Here is an 18779-nt window from a genome sequence, read left to right as displayed (position 1 = left end):
AGGGGAACCTTAGGGAGGGGATCGTTGACGTTGTTCAAGGCAGACTTTCTCTGCGGACCCCTAAGTTCGACAATTAAGGACCGAATGAAGTGGTAGTTGGGATGATTCCGCAGCTGGTTGGCGGTGACGCTCGCCGGGAAGGCAGACAAGCCGATGGCAACCTGGAAGCATGCAGCGGCTACCGGGGATCCCAGCGCGCTGCCGGAGAGCCGGGGTGACGAGCGGCTCAGGGGGCTCCAGTCGGTGCAGGGGGGGGGGGGGTTCGATGCGCTTTGTGTCCAAGCTCTGTGCGAGGGCTTTTTGGCCTGTGAATGGTCGGTCGGATGGATGAAAGTGATGCGTTGGACCTCGAGTTCTACTAGGCCGACGCCTTGAATTCCATATTCTCGATATTTACATACATACATACACTACGTGCTGCGCAACGTAGTCGGCATGCACTGTATGTAAGTATTTACGTATGTACTGCACTATTCACAGACATGCAGCAACGGGGCGTGATGCAAAAGCTGCGCGGCCACACAATGCGCAACCAGTGATGCTCTAGCTCCGCACCAGCGACGTCGGAAGGGTAGGCCTGAGGATTGATACTGATGCTTGTAAGAAATGCTTGGCGGAATGACGGATGCGAAGATAAGAGGCCAAGAGCGGGACTTCAAGAGTCACGCTCAGGAACGCTCCGCTGTACGTAAGCGATCCCCGTGAACCGGACAAGGGACAACTGCCTGAGCGGCCGAGGTCTGCTGCCCCTTGCCTTGTGTTCACTATCACCGTTTTTAGTTCGTCAACTCTGTTCTTGTGCATGTCCGACTCGGCGACTCAGTACTGACTCGTGCTCGCTGGCCAATCTTCCGTCATCGGCTCAACACCAGTCGCTTCACCTGTATGGTGCAATGCGTAGCCACGGCAACGCAAGATGCACTGGTTTTAGGCCATAGTAGATCGGGAAAACAAAGGGAAAAAAGAAAAAGAAAAAGAAAAAGAAGAAAAAGAAGAACGTCACGATCGGCACAATTGGCATGGTCAACAAGGCACCGAAGTGTTCATCCGTAATCTGAAGAACAAGACCCAAGGTGCAGTGCAGATCCCACCTGCAATTGAGGTGGGAAGCTCAGGCGACCGATGGAGAACCTGGAAGTGCTCTGAGAAAAGCTGGTCACATTCCGCACTCGAGCTCGAGGTTCGCAGTGTCACCCCAGTGGCTGAAGCGGGCAGGCAGCCAGAGGGTGCTCGGGGAGCCTGGAATGCAGGACATGCATTCAGCAAACAAACAATGCGCCAATGAAGCACGACGCAGCCTGGCATTTGTGTGTATGTAATCCGTAGAATGTACATACATATGTATGTGCAATACATGTAACTATGGGATGGTTGGGGCAAGGCAGCTACCAAGTCACGTCGCTTAGTTCCTTCCTCGCTTTCAGCATCAAGATCAATCGCCGAGGCAGCCCTAGGCAGCACAGGCTGATGATGGGGTGACAGCTGCCTAGCTCCGTAGAAGTTATCACAAGCGGGGAAGTGGCAAGTCTCTTTGAAAAGCTTGCAACTTAGATCTTCGGCGTTTATGCCGATAGCGCCATCGAATGCGTTCATCAAAGGCCGTACTCCATGTGTAGGGGCACACATACAAAATAAAAAGTACTCCAACTCGGGGCAGTTTGTCTGTCGCAGCTAGGTGAGTGCGGAAAGCGACTCATCCACTTGGTCGGTCAAGACGACTCCGGATCTGATATGATAACGCTTCGCTTGATCCCGTGTTCTGTATGCATGCGTGTATGTATGTATGTACGGATTACACACCACGCAACGATTACACAGCACGGGGGTGAGAGCGCGTGGTTGGTCGCGGCAATCGGCTTGTCGACAAACAGGGCAATCCGCAGGGCTATCCCATCCGATCCGATCCGCGCCGTGCAATGGTGTGCCTCTTGTGACGAATTGGATACATCAAAGCTCCGGACGAAGGCCAATGTCTGTAAGGTAGGTTTGGGGTATTTGGACGCACTTTCAATCATCGCACTTCCTGCCCCTCCGTTGAATGCCCGCAGCAACACGTGGACAACAACCACCAGAGCAACCCCAAGCGAGCAGAGCACGACACTGGGTGCTCCCGTCGAGCCACCATGTGGCGGTCCCTGAGCCTGCCACATCAATACCGGTGCCATCTCCTTTATGTGAGACCTAGTTGCATCTGTCGATACTCTCCGCTGGCTCGTCTACGGATTCGAGCTTTGCCAGTTATCGCGGATCTAGATAGCCAATGATGTGAAAGCAACTCCTCGATCTCCATGTACAATAAAAGGGAAGCTGCGAATATACAAAAGCTGATAAGACAGTAGAAGCAGGTAGGCCCTCCAACTCCAATCCCTAGCGGGGACCATGCAGCCATGTCCGGTCGGCTCTTTCTATGTATACATACCACTTCTCGAACCCGTATGCCCATATTACTGCACAGCGTAAGGGATGGGACTATTACTTATCTCCACCAGCAGCAACACCCATTACGCCTTCTTCCTTCCCTCCTCTCCCACCGCCACTACTACTACCACCACCGCCGCCTCTCCCCTTTCCATTCCCCTTCCCCTTAGCGCCCCTCGAACCTCCCGCCCCACTAGCACCAGTCCCGCTTCTTCCTCCTCCTCCCCTTCCCCGGCTCTCGCCTGCCTTGTCATCCCTGCTCCCAGCACCTCCACCCCTCCCGCCTCTTTGCCCCCTACCGGCCGCCTTACCTCTCCTAGCCCTTTTACCACTACCTCCACCACCACCATCACCGCCCTCCGCCTCGGATGCTGCTGCTGCTGCTGCTGCTGCTGCTGCTGCTGCCGCCGCCGCCGCCCGTCTCTTCTCCTCCTCCTGCATCCGCTTGCTCTCCGCGTCCCACCACTCCTGAAACTCCTGTTCTTGCTGAATCTCCTGGAGCGAGCGCTTCGCGACCGCCTCTTTCACCTGCTCCTTGTCGCGCGTCTGCTGGCCCATGATGTCTTGCATGCTCAGACCCAGGAGCTGCTCGGTTTTGGGCGCCGGGGGGATGTACACTCTGGAATGCGGGACGATGATGCTTGACGTTGCCGAGGTGGCCTTTTCGGCGTGGCTAGGGTTGGCTGCTGGGGTGCGGGGCTGTGGTGATTTGGCCCCGGCGACGATCGATGAGCTCGGCGTGCGCTGCCCTGCGAAGCGGGTGTCGGGGGAGGCCGTGCGTCGGTAAATCGGTATTGGCCCTGTGACGTCGGGGGATAGTAGACTCTTGGACGGCGTCTTGTCCTTGCCGACTGTCTTCCATGGGGAGGCCTGGAGTTCGCCGGCTGGCCGCTCCCAGACGTTCTTGGGCCGCTCTGCCTTGGCCGCCAGCAGTGCAGCTTGAGCTGCCTGTGCCACCTGCTGCTGCCGCTTCTTCTCCTTTTGTGATAGTTTCTGTGGAGGTGCCTTTGGCAACGACTCTTTGGCCCTTTGCGCTGCTAGGCCCTCAGAGAGACTGGACCGGGTTGCCGTTTCCGACCGGATGATGTCGCGGAGGTCGAGCTTCGTGATCGGTGCAACCGTGGTCCCCCAAGGCTGCCCTTTCTGCACGGGGGTCGCAGGGGTAGTAGATCCTTTTGCCGCCTTGACTGGCGTCTGAAGCGATGTCGCTGGGCTGGCCGGCGATTCGCCAAGGTTTAGGCGTATCTTTTTGCCTGAGCCTTTCCAGGAGCTGCCCATTGACGGGTTCTGGTCGAGATCGGGTGTCCCCTCGGCGGGCTTCCGCATCTTGGACAATGGACTAGTAGCCAGTGAGGCCTCATCATCTTCCATGTCGAAAATCATGTCTCCCTGCGAGGCCTTCGGTCGGAGACTTGGACTGGGGGCCTCGTTGCTCTCGGCCCTGGACACTTTCCTGGCTCTATCAGGGGTGGGTGTGGAAGGGCCGGGGTCGTCAAGACTCCCATATCTGGTCTTGGAGGCGGATGCCAGTTTCTTCTCCTCCTCCCTCTGCGCCTTGAATGCCATTTCTCTGATCCGGCGCTGGCGTTCCTCGTCAATCTCCTCGGCCAACGAGGGGTTGTTCTCGTGAAGCAGCATCTCGGCGCGGCCGCTCCTCACGAACGGTGACTGAGCGGCCTGGTTGTCTCTGACCACCTCGTCTAACTCGAGAAGCAGATCCGCATCCAACTCGTCGAGAAGGTGGTTTTCGAGCATTGTCTCCAGCTGCAGGCAAATGTACTCGAGTCCCACGTCCTTGAACTCCGTGACAGAACAGGGACTGATGGCGTTCAAAAGGTGAGCGATATTACGAGCATTTGCGAACTTCCCCATGACATGCTGGCAGATCTGCGAAAGTCTGTCCAGCATCAAGTAGTTGGCTATCGACATGACTTCCATGACCAGGTCCAGGAAATCATCCAGGGAGTCGCAGACAGCGTGATCGAATAGCTCGGCACCGGAGTCCCCATAGATAAACTGCAGCGCGTACTTGAACGCTTTGGGATCCGCATGATCCAGCTCGATCTTGATCCGGTCAGCGGAGGCTGCCCGACGGCCCTCCAGCCACAACCCCTGAGAGCGCCCATAGAAGAGGCCCTGGAAGAAAGGGCATCTCTGGCAAACAAAGGTGCTGTGGACGGGTACCTCGGCTCCCTCGAGTTGAAGCAAGGCGTCACCGTCATCAAAGAAGCGAGGGTCCTTGATGGCGAGCTGGAAATCCTGATCCATGGACTTCTTGGGGTCCACCTGCAGCCTCGCTGCCGCTTCCAGAGCATTCATTCCTAAGCGGCTGGCAAGCTTCATGACCTCTTGGCGGATCTGGCGATACCGATACGCCAGCGGTCTAACATGTCCAGTAAAATTCCATACAGGGATGACCTTATCTTCGTATGCAAAGAGGACGAGGTTTAAAACCGACACCAGGTCTAGACCTTGGAACGACACCAGCGCCTTGCCGTCTGCATCGCTGATGTTGAAGAATTCGTGAGCATATGACCCCGCCTTTCGGAACTGTGCAAGTGCACTTCGGAGAACGGGGCTGCGGGCGGAAAGCAGCCAACCGTGTATAGGTATCTGGATATCAGGCGAGGAGGACGTGCAGACGGCTGCGTCCAACGGGTCGTTCTTGTACGACCACGACGTGACGTGCTGTGCCAGGTCACTTTCAATGTCGGCCGATTTGAGCACTTCGTAGGCGACGGGGCCGATACGCTCTCCGATGTCGTCCTTTCCCCAGAACTTCCAGACCTCGGCATTCTTATCCTTAGGTTCGGACGCCTTGAAAGCGGCAAGACAGTTCAGTGGCGCCACGTCTTCCCAGAGCGACTGGCGGCCGATTGACAGCTGCTCCCTCATCACATCCGAGTCCTTTCGGATAGCGGCAAAGGCCCCAAACGCGGATGCCCGGACAGCAGCAACCTTGGTGATGTAGGGCACTCGCTGGAACTTGTAGTCGTTCCGCTTGGATTCCGACGTCCAAGACGACGTGTCCTTGGCTTTGGCTCGTTTGATTCTCCGCCAGACGGCCCCGGATTGGGTACTGATGATGACGGAGCCATGTTCACCAACCCCGACGGAGCGAACACCGTCTCGCCTGGCTGACCAGATGCACTGCGCCTGCGTAACTGCTCCCTTGATCTTGGAAGGGTTCGTGGTCGATGCGGTAGAAGGGTTTGTTTCGACCTTATGATCGAGATGCATTGTGAACAAGTCGCCGCGCCTCGTAACCGCAGCGATCGTCTCTCCGCCAGACGTGATGTAATTGATCTGGTTCCAGGCGGGATCTTGGCGATTTGCCAGCTTGATGTTGCCCACCAAATCGAGAGTCGCAAAGGGGAACTTGACGATGTGATAGCCATATGCGGTAAACACGCAGACTGTGTGGTTCTGCAACAGGACCGTTGTGGCCTTGTCGACTGCGGTTACCATAACGATCGGGGACGAGAACAGAGATGCCGCGACTTTCCTGGGCGTTTGCTGATACTCGAGCGACCGGGAATCAGCGTCCATCAACGCCAGCTGACCGATGTTCTTGCCCCAGCAGTAGAGCGATGTGCCGGTGTGGGCAACCGAGTGTATCGAAGAGGCAGCAATTCCCACAATAACCTCCTTCTTTAGCGGACCGAACACTTGGCGCGGCACGGTGCTGATGGGATCCTCATCCTTTTTTGCCGGCTCGGGAAGCGCATATCCCAGCTGATAGTGGGCATTGTTACCCCAGGTCCACAGTGCACCAGTGTCGTCGATGGCCATGGAATGATTCTGGCCTAGCGCGACCTGGACAACCTTCCTGTCGGCAAGCGGCCCCTGCACGGGGGTAAACGTAAACCGCGTGTTCTCATCCCCCAGGCCGAGTCTTCCTCCACGGCCAATGCCGCAAACATAGAGGTTGGATACGGGGTCCGCCGTTAGCACGGCGCTATGCAGCTTTGAGAGGACCACATCTTGAATCAGCAGCGGCCGATTCAGGACCAGAGTTGGAATCTTGGTCAGGTCCTGTGACGCAGTTCCCTCTTCGCCAATTGCTTGCAGGAACTCTCTGTGAAACCTGCGCAAAAGGTGGTCGGGACGCTTGAGGGACACGCGCTCCGGGAATTGACGGTCATCCTCGTCGCCGAAACCCAGGGAGAGGTTTCTGTTGCTGCCGAAAGCATAGAGATCTTCGCCGGCTGCGTTGTTGGCACATTTGGCACCCCTGTTTGTGTGTCAAATTGGGGACCGCAGAAGGACGGCGACGAGCATGAACGAGGACCGAGCCAACTTACCGGTTCTTATCCAGAAAGACCTCGGCCTCATCACTATCGGATTCGTTCTCGGGCTTCGCCAGGTCAACCAGGTCCTTCAAACTACGCTCGCCGATGGTCGAGTGATACAGGTCGAACGGGCTGAAGCCTTCGTGGTCTTTCGTCTTGATCAGCTGTCCTACTCGGTGGAGTGAAGCAGTGTGGCCCGTCAGGTCACTGCGTTCCTTCTCCAGCAGAAGCCGGGCAATGGAGATATTCCCCGCATACAACGCCCGATGGAGCGCGTTCCAGCCACTCTCGGGGTCCTGAACGTATATATCGATTGCCGGGTGCGCAAGCAACGCCTCCACGAAGGATATTGCGCTTTCAGCGGTCGAAGATGCGGCGCGCAGCAGGATGGTCAGACCGGCGTGGTCGCGACTATTAACCTCGTTCCGTCCGAGGACACCATGTCCATGCCGTGCGCTACTACCCGGACCTGATCCAAAGCCCGGAAGCTTGCGCGACTTGGTCGGGCCGCGGGGCGAGGTGCCGTGGGCGGGACTCACCGCCGAACCCGAAATCAGGTTCTGATTTCGAGGACCACTCTGCGCGCCATGGACTGCGGGAGCGAGAAGGCGTCGAAATCCGTCGACATCGTCTTCCCAGTAATGTTTCCACAGCAGATGCGTCATGTGCCGGATGCTAATCGCGGGTCGTCCTTCGAGAGCTTCAGATGCACCTCGCTGTGGTCTCTCGGATCACGGCCTGTTTAAAGGTGCGATAGGAAGCTCGAGAAAGACTTCCCCACGCGAAGGGTCAAGCTGGGACCCCAAGATCTCGTGCGCAGAACGGCCGATAGCAGCAATTTTTCGTGCGTGGCGATATCGTGCAAGGACGCGGGTTCCTCGGAGGTAGCTCGACGGTGCAGCGGAGGTCGATTAGACTTGAAATCTGCTCGTTGGGACCAGATTTTTGCTTTCCCTTGATGCTCGCGGTTCGTATAGGCTCGGGCTTGCGCGAGGAACGTCCGCTAAGTTCAGGGCGAGAGGCACGATTCGATTGACGTGGGGGAAGGGTTCTGGTCATATCTCCTGGAACGTGTGCGCAACTGTCGCGATAACGTTAATTAGCCCCCGCGTTCCCGCTAACACTGCCGGTGCTCTGGGCCCGGCGTCTCCCACCCACCAATGGGATCGCAAATCGCGCCCTCATGCTTGAATTACCTTACCTTAGTAACTTGCAGAGCAGTCAGCGGGCTCGAATGAGGAACGACCTGCAGGAAGTAATTATAACAACAGGTATTGGTATTTGTGCAGTCTCAATTTGACCTTGACAAACATGGTGTCACAAACGCACGCGAAGCCGGACTTAAACTTACACTACCTTCTTGATTCAAGATGTATAAATGGAGTATAACAACATACGTTATGATTTATACACTACCTTTAACTCCACTGACAAAAGCGCCTGATACGGATTACCTTCGTCCACCACCTCATATCCCGTGCTTGGGTAGCTACCTATTTCGTACAGTACACCATATATATCGCCTTTACGTAAAAAGAAGGCTCTGAGAGTTTCGTTGTCGCCTTTCGACAATCGGGCTGCGTCCGGGTTAGGGTTTGCACATGCTATTGCTTTCATTTAGCCGGGCCGGGGAAGAACGGGAGTTAATACGGATAGTGCATGGAATGATCCGAGCCGGGGGCTTGGGCCCCGGGTCTCCGATGTCGTCTCTCCAAACTGTGGGGGTGGGGGCGGGCGGCTTTCGGCTTTCTGAAATTCGGTGACACAAGACAACTTCTCTCCTGCAGTCTATTGATACCCTACCTTTCTTCGTTCAATTCTTTCCTTGTTTATCCCCCCCCGTTTGCGGCATATTCCCCGTAGCAACCCGCCCCGAAAACAAGACAAAATGGCGTCAGCAAAGGAGAAGGCGCCGCTGCCGTTCCGCTATACGTTCATGGCCGGTGAGCGGTTTCCCAAGAGCATCCCGAAGCAGCCGCCGAGACTCGGTCAGCTAACCAAGTACTTCAATTCAGGCGCCATTGCCGGTGTATCTGAAGCACGTTGACCAATGGCTCCAACGGGCGTCAATTCTCACGCTAACACCTAGGGCGCGCATAGATCCTGGTCATGTAAGCCCTGCCATGCTCGGACGAGGTCGCGCGCCTCGCCTCAATTGCTAATGCTGAACGCTCAAACAGGTACCCGCTGGATGTCGTGAAGACAAGAGTGTGAGACGGCACCTCCCGTTCATTTGATATCGACCCTCTCTCCCGGCTGACGACCGAAAAGACAGCTGCAGACCGGTAAAGGCTCCGGTGCCGATGCGTACAGTGGCATGCTCGACTGCTTCCAGAAGATCATCCGCAACGAAGGGTATGCGTCAGGAACACTCGGATACATGGAAGGGGTGGTGGTGTTGACATTTTGGGTAGCTTCTCGAGGCTCTACCGCGGCATTACCGCTCCCATTCTCATGGAGGCGCCCAAGCGCGCGACCAAGTTCGCGGCCAACGACAAATGGGGCAAATTCTACAAGGATCTCTTTGGCCAGCAGACCATGACACAGTCGCTCTCGGTCCTGACTGGTGCTTCGGCCGGCGCGACTGAGTCCTTCGTCGTGGTGCCCTTCGAGCTCGTCAAGATCCGCCTCCAGGACAAGGCCTCGGCCGGCAAGTACAGCGGTATGATTGATGTTGTCGTCAAGACGGTGCGCAACGAAGGTCTGCTGGCCATGTACAACGGCCTCGAGTCTACTCTCTGGCGCCACATTCTCTGGAACTCGGGCTACTTCGGCTGCATCTTCCAGGTTCGGCAATTGCTCCCCAAGGCGGAGACGAAGTCGGGACAAACAATCAACGACATCGTCGCCGGTACCATTGGCGGCACTGTCGGCACGATTCTGAATACCCGTACGTGAAAGCCATCCTAACTCTCCCTGCGCGCCTTGAATGAGCACGAGTTCCACCGGGCAGCCGGCTCTCTTTTCCCGCATCCACCTCCTCTAGCCCTGAAACAAGAGAACGAAAACTGACATTATTTCTAGCCATGGATGTCGTGAAGAGCCGTATCCAGAACAGCGTCAAGGTTGCCGGCCAAACACCCAAGTACAACTGGGCCTGGCCTGCCGTGGCGACGGTTGCCAAAGAGGAAGGCTTCGGGGCCCTCTACAAAGGCTTCATCCCCAAGGTTCTCCGGCTGGGACCTGGCGGCGGCATTCTCCTCGTCGTCTACACCGGGGTAATGGACTTCTTCCGCAAGATTAGGGATGGCGAGGCGTAGGGGCCGAGTAAGGCTTTGGGGAGCGTGAAACGGGGAGAAGGGGGTTGATTGACAGAGTTTGTATATACGGGGCGAATACGAAGGGCCAATGTGGTGTTAGATTCTTTTGGCTAACTTCGTTTAGACTAGACCTTCTCAGGAGAGTTGTCCCGTGCTAGATGCTGTTATTACAATTGTTGTACATTGGCCGAGCTCAGTTCTATTTGTTTTCCTCTATAAGAGAGAAAAAGGCCTGGACATGGGCTAGTTGATTGTGTTGTACATAGTACAGAGTACAGAGTAGCCAATGCCCCCAACCCCCTCATCGTGAGAGGGAGAGTATTGGAATAAGGTAACATGTGCATACGTTGCTGTCAATAGACTCCTTTACTCTTGCCTACTCCCGACTTCCGTTGAGTTTCCAGGCTGTCTTCCAGGCTGTCTTCCACTGTCGCCGGATATGGGGTATTGTACCGCCGGCTCAAACTCTTGGCCCATAGGTACCTGCCCAGGTATGCCCAAGTGCCTCAATGTACGAAGCACCTACGGGCAGCTTCACATTGCCCAGGTTATTGGTCGGACAAACTGCGCACCATTCCAGGTAGAGGTAGGAGGAAGGATGAGTGATTTAAGCCAAAGCCAAGGGCATAGGTCAGTCAGGTCAGGTGTGTCTTTGCGCGCCATTGATATTCGTTGATGGGGGCCATGTACTAGTAGGCTCTCAGATCGCAGAGGCATGATTAACCAATGGCTTGTACTGTACCATCTTCCACAGAAGAAAATAAATAAACTGAAAACAAATGGAAATACGGAGTACAAGGCAACTATCGAGAGACGGTATGTATGTATGTATGTACAGTACCTTCGTAGCCAGCAGCTGCGCTAGCTGGTGGCTGCGCAAGCTCATACGCAATTCGGCGGCGAAGACCACGAGGCGTGGCAGTGCCAAGAGACAGGTTTCGGTGTCGATGCGCCCCCCCCCCCCAACAGGGGATGATGTGCATGGCGGTGGCAGCTGACAGGGGTTCGCGGAGCTGGGGAGCTGGGCAGCTTTCAACAGTAGCGTAGGTGCGGGGCAACCGAGGGAGTCACCAACGACGCAGTACGCGGCAGGGCCCTGCCCGCTGATGTTTCCACGGAAGTTCCATCATCCGCCGTCCAATTCATCATTTCTGCGTAGCATCCTGCTTTCTCTCTCTGCGCTCACGCAACCCCAGACCTGCAGCCCTGAAGTACTGGATCTTCGGCTTTCCGCGTGCCGACGCAAATAACAGCATCCCTCTCCAGATTCAAGCCCGGATTCCTGCTCGAGGAGTCTTGGGTATTTGGTACATACCTTACCTGCGAAATTACATTACCTACCGTACCGACCGAGCGGGGCAGGCAACCAACCAACAGAACGTCAGACGTCAGAGCTTCGAACGCCGGGCGGCCATCCTCCCATTCATTCATCTATCCGTCACTTGATTTCTCTAAGGCTTCGAGCTCCCGGTTCCCAACAAACACCACCACCCACGAGTTAGCACTCAGCCAGCCGCCACCATGTTTCGAGCGGCTGCGGCCGGGCCTTACGATGAGGCCATCAGTATGTTTCTACGACGTCCCGCACAGGTCGGGGTGCACAGCTGACATGGATGGACTCTTCCTCCCGCAGACAAGGCCACGGACGAGAATCTGACGTCCGAGGACTGGGGCGCCATCATGGAAATCTGTGACCGTGTCTCGAGCGACCCGAACGGGCCGAAGGAGTCGGTAGCCAGCCTGATCAAGCGCCTGGCGCACCGCAACGCCAATGTCCAACTGTACACGCTCGAGGTGAGCGCAGCGCCGCACGGGGTATCGCTGTCGCCGACGACTGACACTGTGTCCTTCCTAGGTCGCCAACGCCCTCTCCCAGAACTGCGGCAAGAACATGCACCGCGAGCTGTCGAGCCGCGCATTCACCGAGGCCCTGCTCAAGCTTGCGAACGACCGCAACACGCACAACCAGGTCAAGGTCAAGATCCTCGAGCGCATGAAGGAATGGTCCGACATGTTCAAGTCGGACCCGGACCTCGGCATCATGTACGATGCCTTCTATCGCCTCAAGCAGAGCAATCCGACCCTCCAGCCGCCCAGCGCGCCGCAGAAGAACAACCTGACGGACCTAGATCGTCAAAAGGAGGAGGAGGAGTTGCAGATGGCGCTCAAGCTGAGTTTGCAGGAGGAAGAGCGGAAGAAGGCAGCCGCTCAATCGGCAGCGGGCACGTCAGGGGCCGGGGCATCAGCCGGCGCAGGGGCCGCGACCCAGCAGCAGACGGCACCCGCCCAGCCGGTGCCGTCGGGCACCACCGCCGCGACAGTCTCCCGCGTGAGAGCGCTGTACGACTTCGTCCCGTCGGAGCCGGGTGAGCTGGAGTTCAAGAAGGGCGACGTCATTGCCGTTCTGGAGAGCGTGTATAAGGATTGGTGGCGGGGTTCGCTCAAGGGGAAGACGGGCATCTTCCCGCTCAATTACGTCGAGAAACTCACGGACCCCACCCCTGAAGAGCTGCAGCGCGAGGCCCAGATGGAGGCCGAGGTGTTTGCCGAGATCAAGAACGTCGAGAAGCTGTTGACGTTGCTAAGTGCCAGCAACACGACGCCGAGGGAGGAAGATAACGAGGAGATATCCGTCCGTCTTCTCCCCCATCATCAACTCTTCTGCCATGTTTTGCAACGCTGACTCTCGAAACACAGAAACTTTATCACCAAACGTTGGCCATCCGGCCGAAGCTCATCAAGCTGATCGAGAAGTACTCGCAAAAGAAAGGTATTTGCTCCGATTATTGCGACCTTGGACCTTACTGACGCGTCGCAGACGACTTCACTCAGCTTAACGAGAAGTTCATTAAAGCCAGGAGAGATTATGAGGCTCTACTGGAGTCGTCCATGTCGCACCCGCCAGGACCGACCTATCACCAGTACGCCATGCGCCCGCAAGTCCCGCAGGGCTACCCGCCCCCGGGACAGAGCTACGGCCCACCTCCGCAACAACAAGATCCGCAGCGGTTCTATACACCGGCGCCTGCTCAAGGTACGACCTCGACGGAACTAGGGACTTTAGAAAGGCGGTTTGAAGCACAGAAAGCTGATGTAGATATTAACAGAGCCAGCCCAATACCCTCCGTCATCCCCTCCGCCTAATGCCTTCCAGCGTCCCGGCGCCGGAGCTGCTCCTGCTCCATTCTACGTAGCAGGTGCCGAGGTTCCATCCCAACAAATCCCGCCGCCGTCCCAGGCACCACAACAGCAGCCCCCGCAATCGCAGTACCCACAGCGACCCCAGGACCAGCGGATCCCATCTGGCGGCAAGCAGCCCACGCCACTGCAGACATCCGCCTCACCACCCCCAACACATCAATACGTGCCGTACCAAGCATCACAAACGACTGCTCGGCCACAGAGCACCTACGGAAGCGGCCCGCAAGAGCTCTCAACCTCGGTCTATGACTCCCCGATCGCCACGCAGAACGCTCACGCGGCAGCACCTTTCCCTTCGTCCACATACACCCTGCCGGACGAGGACCCCTACACTGCCGCAGCGGCATCCAACCACAATGCCCCAGCCCCCCCCTCTGTTCCTCCTCCATCGGCCCCGGCCCCGTCAGCTCCCGGTCCGGAGCATAGGCAGCCATCTTACGGTCACGGCTCCGGTCCCGCTCAATTCCCGTCGTACCACGCACAGCCCGGTTCTTATCCGGGCGGCCCGTACGACGCTGCAAGCACGGCAAGCGGCTCCGACCCCTCCCGGCCTGCGGGATCCACCATGTCCCCGCCCCCGCTGCAGCCGAGCGGGCTCGCGTACGATGCACGTCAGACGCTGCCGAGCAGGGTCGGAAGTGGTCCTCCGGCGGGTCCTGCGGGAAGTGGGCCGGGCGGACAGCAGCATCAACAGCAGCAGCCACCGCACCAAGCGCAGTACAAGGCCTATGTGCCGCCGGGGTCGTCCGCTCCGGGATCCGGATCCGGGTCGGGGCCGGCGGGCGATGATGGACCGAGTGCGCCGGCAGCGGCGGAAGGGTATTATCGGACCGTCGCGTATTAGCGTAATAATAACGAAGGTGTGTACGTGAGTTGGCATGTCGGTTGGTTCGGTCGGAGACCTACGAGGGGGTGGTTCTTGTTGTATAAGCGTGGATGGGCATATCGAGCATTGGCGGTCAATGTATCAAATCAAGGTCGGATTGATGTGAACTAGCATTACCCCGTGGCAAGGAATCGTGCATAAGATGGGCCGGGAGTGCAGCTCATTTACTGTGATGTAACTATGTACTTTTTCTTTATGCAAGGGCAAAGGCACCTCCTCCTGCACAAAAAGCGAGGCAAGTCGAATAGCTTAGCGAGCTTCATCGTGATTACTTTTATCTTAGAGATACGGAGTAGCGTAGAGGTCGACAATGAGGGTTAATGGTGATTACTTCACATAGTACGGCATCTAATTATCCCACTATTTTGAGTCCGGTTTGCGACACTCCAACTCAATCTAACTTCCCGCAACCCCCCTTTATACATATGGGGGGAAGGAGAGCAGGCTGTGGTTCGTGAATCCAACACTTGAGATTACACAAAAGAGGAGAGGTATTATGTGCTTTTATTGGTTCCGCGTCGGCGTCACCCTGAAGCAATAGCACGTAATACCAAAACCCTCAAGTACATACATAGGTGGTTACCCCTCGCACGCAGGCTCAAGGACACTGCCCTATCCAAGAATTCCCTGGCGCTGGGGTGGGAGAGGACGTGTTCTTGATTCAAAGATGAGCCGGCCAAAGATCGCACGGCCGCATGTTGCGGCAGATGGTTGCCGTCGATCGATCATGCTGGGTTCTTCACTGCCGAGCGCTTCCAGCTTTGTTAAGGACCTGTGCCGTCTTCTGCTCCATCCGTCGGACAACTTGGGCCTGGTAGCCACTCCGTTCATGATGCTCGATGCGACGCGAGTTGGGTATGTATGCATCGCGCCCAGAGGGTGCGTGGCGCATTAGAACCCATCATGCATCCATCATCTTTCGTGCCATGGTTCCAACGTATGTATGTACATACATACAGAGAAGTCGCGGGAACCGGGTCTCAAGTTCTCGGGGCGCTAATTGGTGGGGGGCACCGTTGGGGAAGAACAGTATGCCAGCGGCATGGGCGCGGACAGTCTTGCTCCGTTGTGAAACAACGGGTATCAATTATCAAGGTCCATCATGGGCCCGGCCGGCGCTCAACCGAGCCCCTGGTTCGGCACCATTCTGCCGAGGGGTGTCCTATCCCTTGGCTTCTCCATCATATCCGCGTACCCTTCCAGACCCGCCGCAATGATTCGCACAATCTCAAAAATGTGGGCGCCTTTGAAGGTCTCCGCCCACAGCCGGATAACCGCACAGGCCAGCTGTCTGAGTTTGGTGCTGTCCGTAACGGACGCATCCGTGGACCGTGAAGGATTGTGACCCTGGCCCTGGGCGCCCGACGATCCTGCTAGTGATGGATCGATCGGGACGGCAAACTCGGTCTCGTCCAGCATGCGGCGGACCATTTCGAGCAAATTCTTCTCCTCGGCTGATGGGGGCGGCTCAGCCGGGCCGATAGCTGCCAAGGTCAGGAGCCACTTAGACAGGAGAACGGCACATTCCAAGTTGCACACTGGGATGAATGTCAAGTCAACGTCTTTGGATCGACACCTACCGAACGCGGAGGAGGTTGCCAGGGGTAACTTACAAGAATGTTGCATGCTCCACTCCAGCGACTTGGTCTTAGCCACATAGTTCACTCCCATCTTGACGAGCATCGACAGGGCGTGGATGGCCTGGACCACTGCGCGACAGAGGCGCGGGCTTCGTACCAGTAGCGGGGCATCGCTAAACGCCTGCGCAATCATGACATGGTCTCGCGTCTCGAGACTCCGACTAGGACTCAGATCGGTGTGCAGTCTGATGTACGCCAGCCTTAGCAACGCTGTCGAGTTGAACGCTACCGCTCCTTCTGCGTAGGTCTCCCCAGCTCCATGTGCCGCTAGCTCATTAGCCCGAAGCTGGCGGTGCTGCTCAAAGCTAACACTCCACGCGCGGAGAGCCTGATTGATATCTTCCACGTCCTCCATTTTCAGCCCCCTTTGTATCCCAAACGGCGTCATGCTGGAGAAAGAGGTCTGCTTCAACAGGAAGATGTGTTGGATCAAGGCGTGAATAAGAACGTAGCTGCCCAGCGATGTAAGCGGGGGCGTAGGGGGCTGCGGAGGGCGGTGGAGTAGCCTTGCAAAGGCTTCTTGCAGCGAGACCTCGGTATTGGGATGTGACTGCCTGGCTTCTTGCCATTGCCAGGCATTCTCAGCCCTCCAGAGCCGTGAGGGACTCGGCAAACACAGGTTAACCTCGGACGTCAGGAGCAGCGGCGGCGTATTGTACGCGATGCTGCAGAGGTTGAAGAAGCAGTAGGCAACGAGCTTGGTTCGTGTGCTTGCCTCGAACCGGATCCACGTTTCCCAGTCGGTGGTTTGCTGGTTAGCTTCCGCACTCAAGCCCTCTTCGCGCAATAAAAGCGCAAGCAAGCTTTGCAGGGATAGCGCCTCGTGAAGGATGGCCTTGGCTCCCCAGAGGCCGACGGCAAAAAGAAGGAGGAGGGCTTGGATGGTCTCGAGCCGCGACTGGGGTGTGTTTGCGGAACTAATGGAATATCAGCATCTCGGAGCATTAAGTTCGGTTTTCTGAGAGCGAGAGCTTACTATGGCTCGCGGTGGGTGTCCTGTGTCATCGGGCGGTCTTGATGTACGGAAGGGAAAGAATGTCGGAACCCAGCGCTGGGGGACGGGCGTGTGGAGTGCGGGCTGTAGGCGGCTGGCGTGGGCAGCAGCCCGTGGACCTCGTGACTATGCCGTCGTCGAATTTGCTCGAGTGCTACAGCTTTTGCAGCATACCACAGTGCATGACCACGGTTCGTTTCAAAACGGTATTGCGCGCCTACAGCCAGAATCGCCAACAACAGCTCGGGCGACAGGTCGGTCGGAGACAGTGTGGGCAAGTGGAGGATGGGGAGGTTCTCGTGGAAGCCACTGATATAGCCTTCGAGGAACCTGCTCAATGTGTGTCGCGAAGGGAACACAAAGTCGCTAGGCAGGGCTGAGGAGAACTCGTCCAACCGGTTCCTAATGACCGTGTGGTCCGTTGCTGATATCCTCCAGATCGGCGCTCGTGTCCCATCTTCGTGAATTCTTGACGATTCTCCGTTCGGATCGCGCATATCGGGGGCAAGAGAGGGAAACCTAGACGGAAACGCAGAAGGAGGCTTCGACAGGCCTCGCCCCAGTTCAGCTGCAGAGGGGCGCGACCACATACCGAAACCCTGCTCAGCTTCGAGCGATGGCGGCAGGAAGTGAGAAGAGGTTGCATAATCATCGAGGAACAAGTTATAGTCGTCAAAGACCGGAGGTGGTGGCTGCGTTGGATAGCCCGGTGCCAACGCCCCGGGATCTTGGTCTCGCGGTCGGTCTCCGTACGGCATCGCGTCTTGGTACGCCTTGACCGGCCCCAAGTCTGCCGGCGGCGGAGCGAGCCCTTGCATCATGTTCGGTTGCATGCTGTTGACCTCCCCACCGGACGCGAGATGGGTAGCAGCATCCGAGAGGAGATCGAGATTGCAGGCGGGTGCCCGTGCGGAAAGGCGCGAGTCGGGCGGTAGCGATGACATTACAGATTGCTGAACGTGGTCCGTCCGGTACTGATCGTGCACCAGCCGTGGCTTCTGTTGTTGCTGTTGTTGTTGTTGTTGCCGTTGCTGCTGATGTTGCTGCTGCGGCATGCCGAGCATTTCGGTGTCGACCTGGGCCTCGGCTGGGCCAGGAGCAACTCCTGCCGAGGAGAGTTTTCGTGACCGGGTGCCATCCTTATTGCCGCTGCCTTCGTTGAGATGGACCAGCTTCTCATGGCGGACAAGTAAGTCCCTGATGTCCATATAAGCATATGTTCATCACGAGCGAGAAATACATAAACGAAAAAGCAACTTGGAAAACAAAATGGGCCTCGGTCGGCCCGTCGTCCTTGAAACAGATGATGATGGGTGAGGTCGGAGATGAAGATTGGCAAGATATGGAGCGGTGGGAGGGAGGAGAGTGTAAGGCCTGCGTCCTATGTGGTAGCAAGAGGGGAGTTGGAGAAGCTGTGCGAGACAAGGCCGGGGTTCAGATCCCATGCGGAGGCTGGGGCAAGAAACACGAAGGGGTGCAGAGTGCAGAAAGGCAAAAAAGGACAGAACAGGGCTCGCTCACCGTCGCCCAAAGGTCTTCCCACAACGAGGCCAGAGACAGGCAAAGGGCTTTTCCTTGGTATGGGTTCTTTCGTGTCTCTGGACATGCTCCACGCGTCTAATATGGGACGGCAATGTAAGCCAATATACGGCATAGAGGGTCCGGACGGGGGGCTGGCTCTGATAGACACTGACCTGAAGCGCTTGCTGCAATATTTGCACGGCAGCACCTTGGGCTTTTGCTGCCGAGTTTCCCCATTCTCCTCGGTACGGTGTGACGGGGGTGATGCCTCGATTGACTGGAGCGGCAACATTGCGCAAGAAGCGAGGGTCTTCCGGGCCAGTTGGGGTATCGAAACGGAGACGTTCCAGTGTAGCGGAGGATAGACCACCTCGCGGGCCCCGTCGAGAGCGGGGGAGAAGGGGATGGGAGGAGCAAGACGGGGAAGATTGGGAGCCAAATACTGCCAAACAAGGTATTGCGGGGTTGTCGGTCAGTGACAAAATGGCCGAGTTCCCGTTCCCAGCCGGAGATGCCAGCGCCCGTCCTGGTACGCGAAACAGCAAGACTTGGGCGCCCACGTTGATC

At 57.0% G+C, this 18779-nt stretch overlaps 4 protein-coding genes across 4 annotated transcripts; 2 read left to right on the top strand and 2 right to left on the bottom strand.

The window, feature by feature from the left end:
* Window positions 1-2085: 2085 nt before the first annotated feature.
* MYCTH_2307043 (uncharacterized protein) lies at window positions 2086-7784 on the bottom strand. Its single transcript, XM_003664278.1, has 2 exons — window positions 6723-7784; window positions 2086-6652 (listed from the first exon to the last, which is right to left on the bottom strand). Exons 1-2 carry the CDS (start codon window positions 7373-7375, stop codon window positions 2473-2475), a joined length of 4833 nt encoding a protein of 1610 aa, XP_003664326.1. The 5' UTR covers window positions 7376-7784; the 3' UTR covers window positions 2086-2472.
* A 733-nt stretch (window positions 7785-8517) lies between these two features.
* Window positions 8518-10165, top strand: MYCTH_2081554 (uncharacterized protein). The gene is made up of 7 exons (XM_003664277.1): window positions 8518-8653; window positions 8726-8748; window positions 8811-8821; window positions 8891-8920; window positions 8982-9065; window positions 9125-9600; window positions 9735-10165. The coding sequence occupies exons 1-7, from the start codon at window positions 8599-8601 to the stop codon at window positions 9968-9970; spliced, it is 915 nt and encodes a 304-aa protein (XP_003664325.1). The 5' UTR covers window positions 8518-8598; the 3' UTR covers window positions 9971-10165.
* Window positions 10166-11356: 1191 nt separating this feature from the next.
* Window positions 11357-12732, top strand: MYCTH_2307037 (uncharacterized protein). Its single transcript, XM_003664276.1, has 3 exons — window positions 11357-11534; window positions 11604-11764; window positions 11826-12732. Exons 1-3 carry the CDS (start codon window positions 11492-11494, stop codon window positions 12651-12653), a joined length of 1032 nt encoding a protein of 343 aa, XP_003664324.1. The 5' UTR covers window positions 11357-11491; the 3' UTR covers window positions 12654-12732.
* Window positions 12733-15050: 2318 nt separating this feature from the next.
* On the bottom strand, window positions 15051-18779 carry MYCTH_2307033 (uncharacterized protein). Its single transcript, XM_003664275.1, has 5 exons — window positions 18386-18779; window positions 18213-18308; window positions 16674-17888; window positions 15671-16614; window positions 15051-15595 (listed from the first exon to the last, which is right to left on the bottom strand). The coding sequence occupies exons 1-5, from the start codon at window positions 18502-18504 to the stop codon at window positions 15177-15179; spliced, it is 2793 nt and encodes a 930-aa protein (XP_003664323.1). The 5' UTR covers window positions 18505-18779; the 3' UTR covers window positions 15051-15176.

This window comes from Thermothelomyces thermophilus, chromosome 4 (genome assembly GCF_000226095.1).
Source record: "Thermothelomyces thermophilus ATCC 42464 chromosome 4, complete sequence".
Lineage (NCBI taxonomy): Eukaryota > Fungi > Ascomycota > Sordariomycetes > Sordariales > Chaetomiaceae > Thermothelomyces > Thermothelomyces thermophilus.
The sequence above is the reverse complement of the archived record's forward strand: the minus strand, read 5'-3'. Positions and strand labels throughout refer to the sequence as shown.

What these genes read in the sequence shown, in the direction of transcription:
- MYCTH_2307043 (XM_003664278.1), bottom strand. Translation starts at nt 7,375, where the DNA reads ATGACGCATCTGCTGTGGAAACATTACTGGGAAGACGATGTCGACGGA. An exon ending in GTCTTTCTGGATAAGAACCG is followed by an intron (nt 6,653 to 6,722) that starts GTAAGTTGGCTC and finishes ACACACAAACAG; the next exon opens with GGGTGCCAAATGTGCCAACA.
- MYCTH_2081554 (XM_003664277.1), top strand. Translation starts at nt 8,599, where the DNA reads ATGGCGTCAGCAAAGGAGAAGGCGCCGCTGCCGTTCCGCTATACGTTC. An exon ending in GATGTCGTGAAGACAAGAGT is followed by an intron (nt 8,921 to 8,981) that starts GTGAGACGGCAC and finishes ACGACCGAAAAG; the next exon opens with ACAGCTGCAGACCGGTAAAG. An exon ending in AAGATCATCCGCAACGAAGG is followed by an intron (nt 9,066 to 9,124) that starts GTATGCGTCAGG and finishes CATTTTGGGTAG; the next exon opens with CTTCTCGAGGCTCTACCGCG.
- MYCTH_2307037 (XM_003664276.1), top strand. Translation starts at nt 11,492, where the DNA reads ATGTTTCGAGCGGCTGCGGCCGGGCCTTACGATGAGGCCATCA. An exon ending in GCCTTACGATGAGGCCATCA is followed by an intron (nt 11,535 to 11,603) that starts GTATGTTTCTAC and finishes TTCCTCCCGCAG; the next exon opens with ACAAGGCCACGGACGAGAAT. An exon ending in TCCAACTGTACACGCTCGAG is followed by an intron (nt 11,765 to 11,825) that starts GTGAGCGCAGCG and finishes TGTCCTTCCTAG; the next exon opens with GTCGCCAACGCCCTCTCCCA.
- MYCTH_2307033 (XM_003664275.1), bottom strand. Translation starts at nt 18,504, where the DNA reads ATGTTGCCGCTCCAGTCAATCGAGGCATCACCCCCGTCACACCGTACC. An exon ending in GGGAAGACCTTTGGGCGACG is followed by an intron (nt 17,889 to 18,212) that starts GTGAGCGAGCCC and finishes TATGGACATCAG; the next exon opens with GGACTTACTTGTCCGCCATG. An exon ending in GTGGAGCATGCAACATTCTT is followed by an intron (nt 15,596 to 15,670) that starts GTAAGTTACCCC and finishes CATTCATCCCAG; the next exon opens with TGTGCAACTTGGAATGTGCC.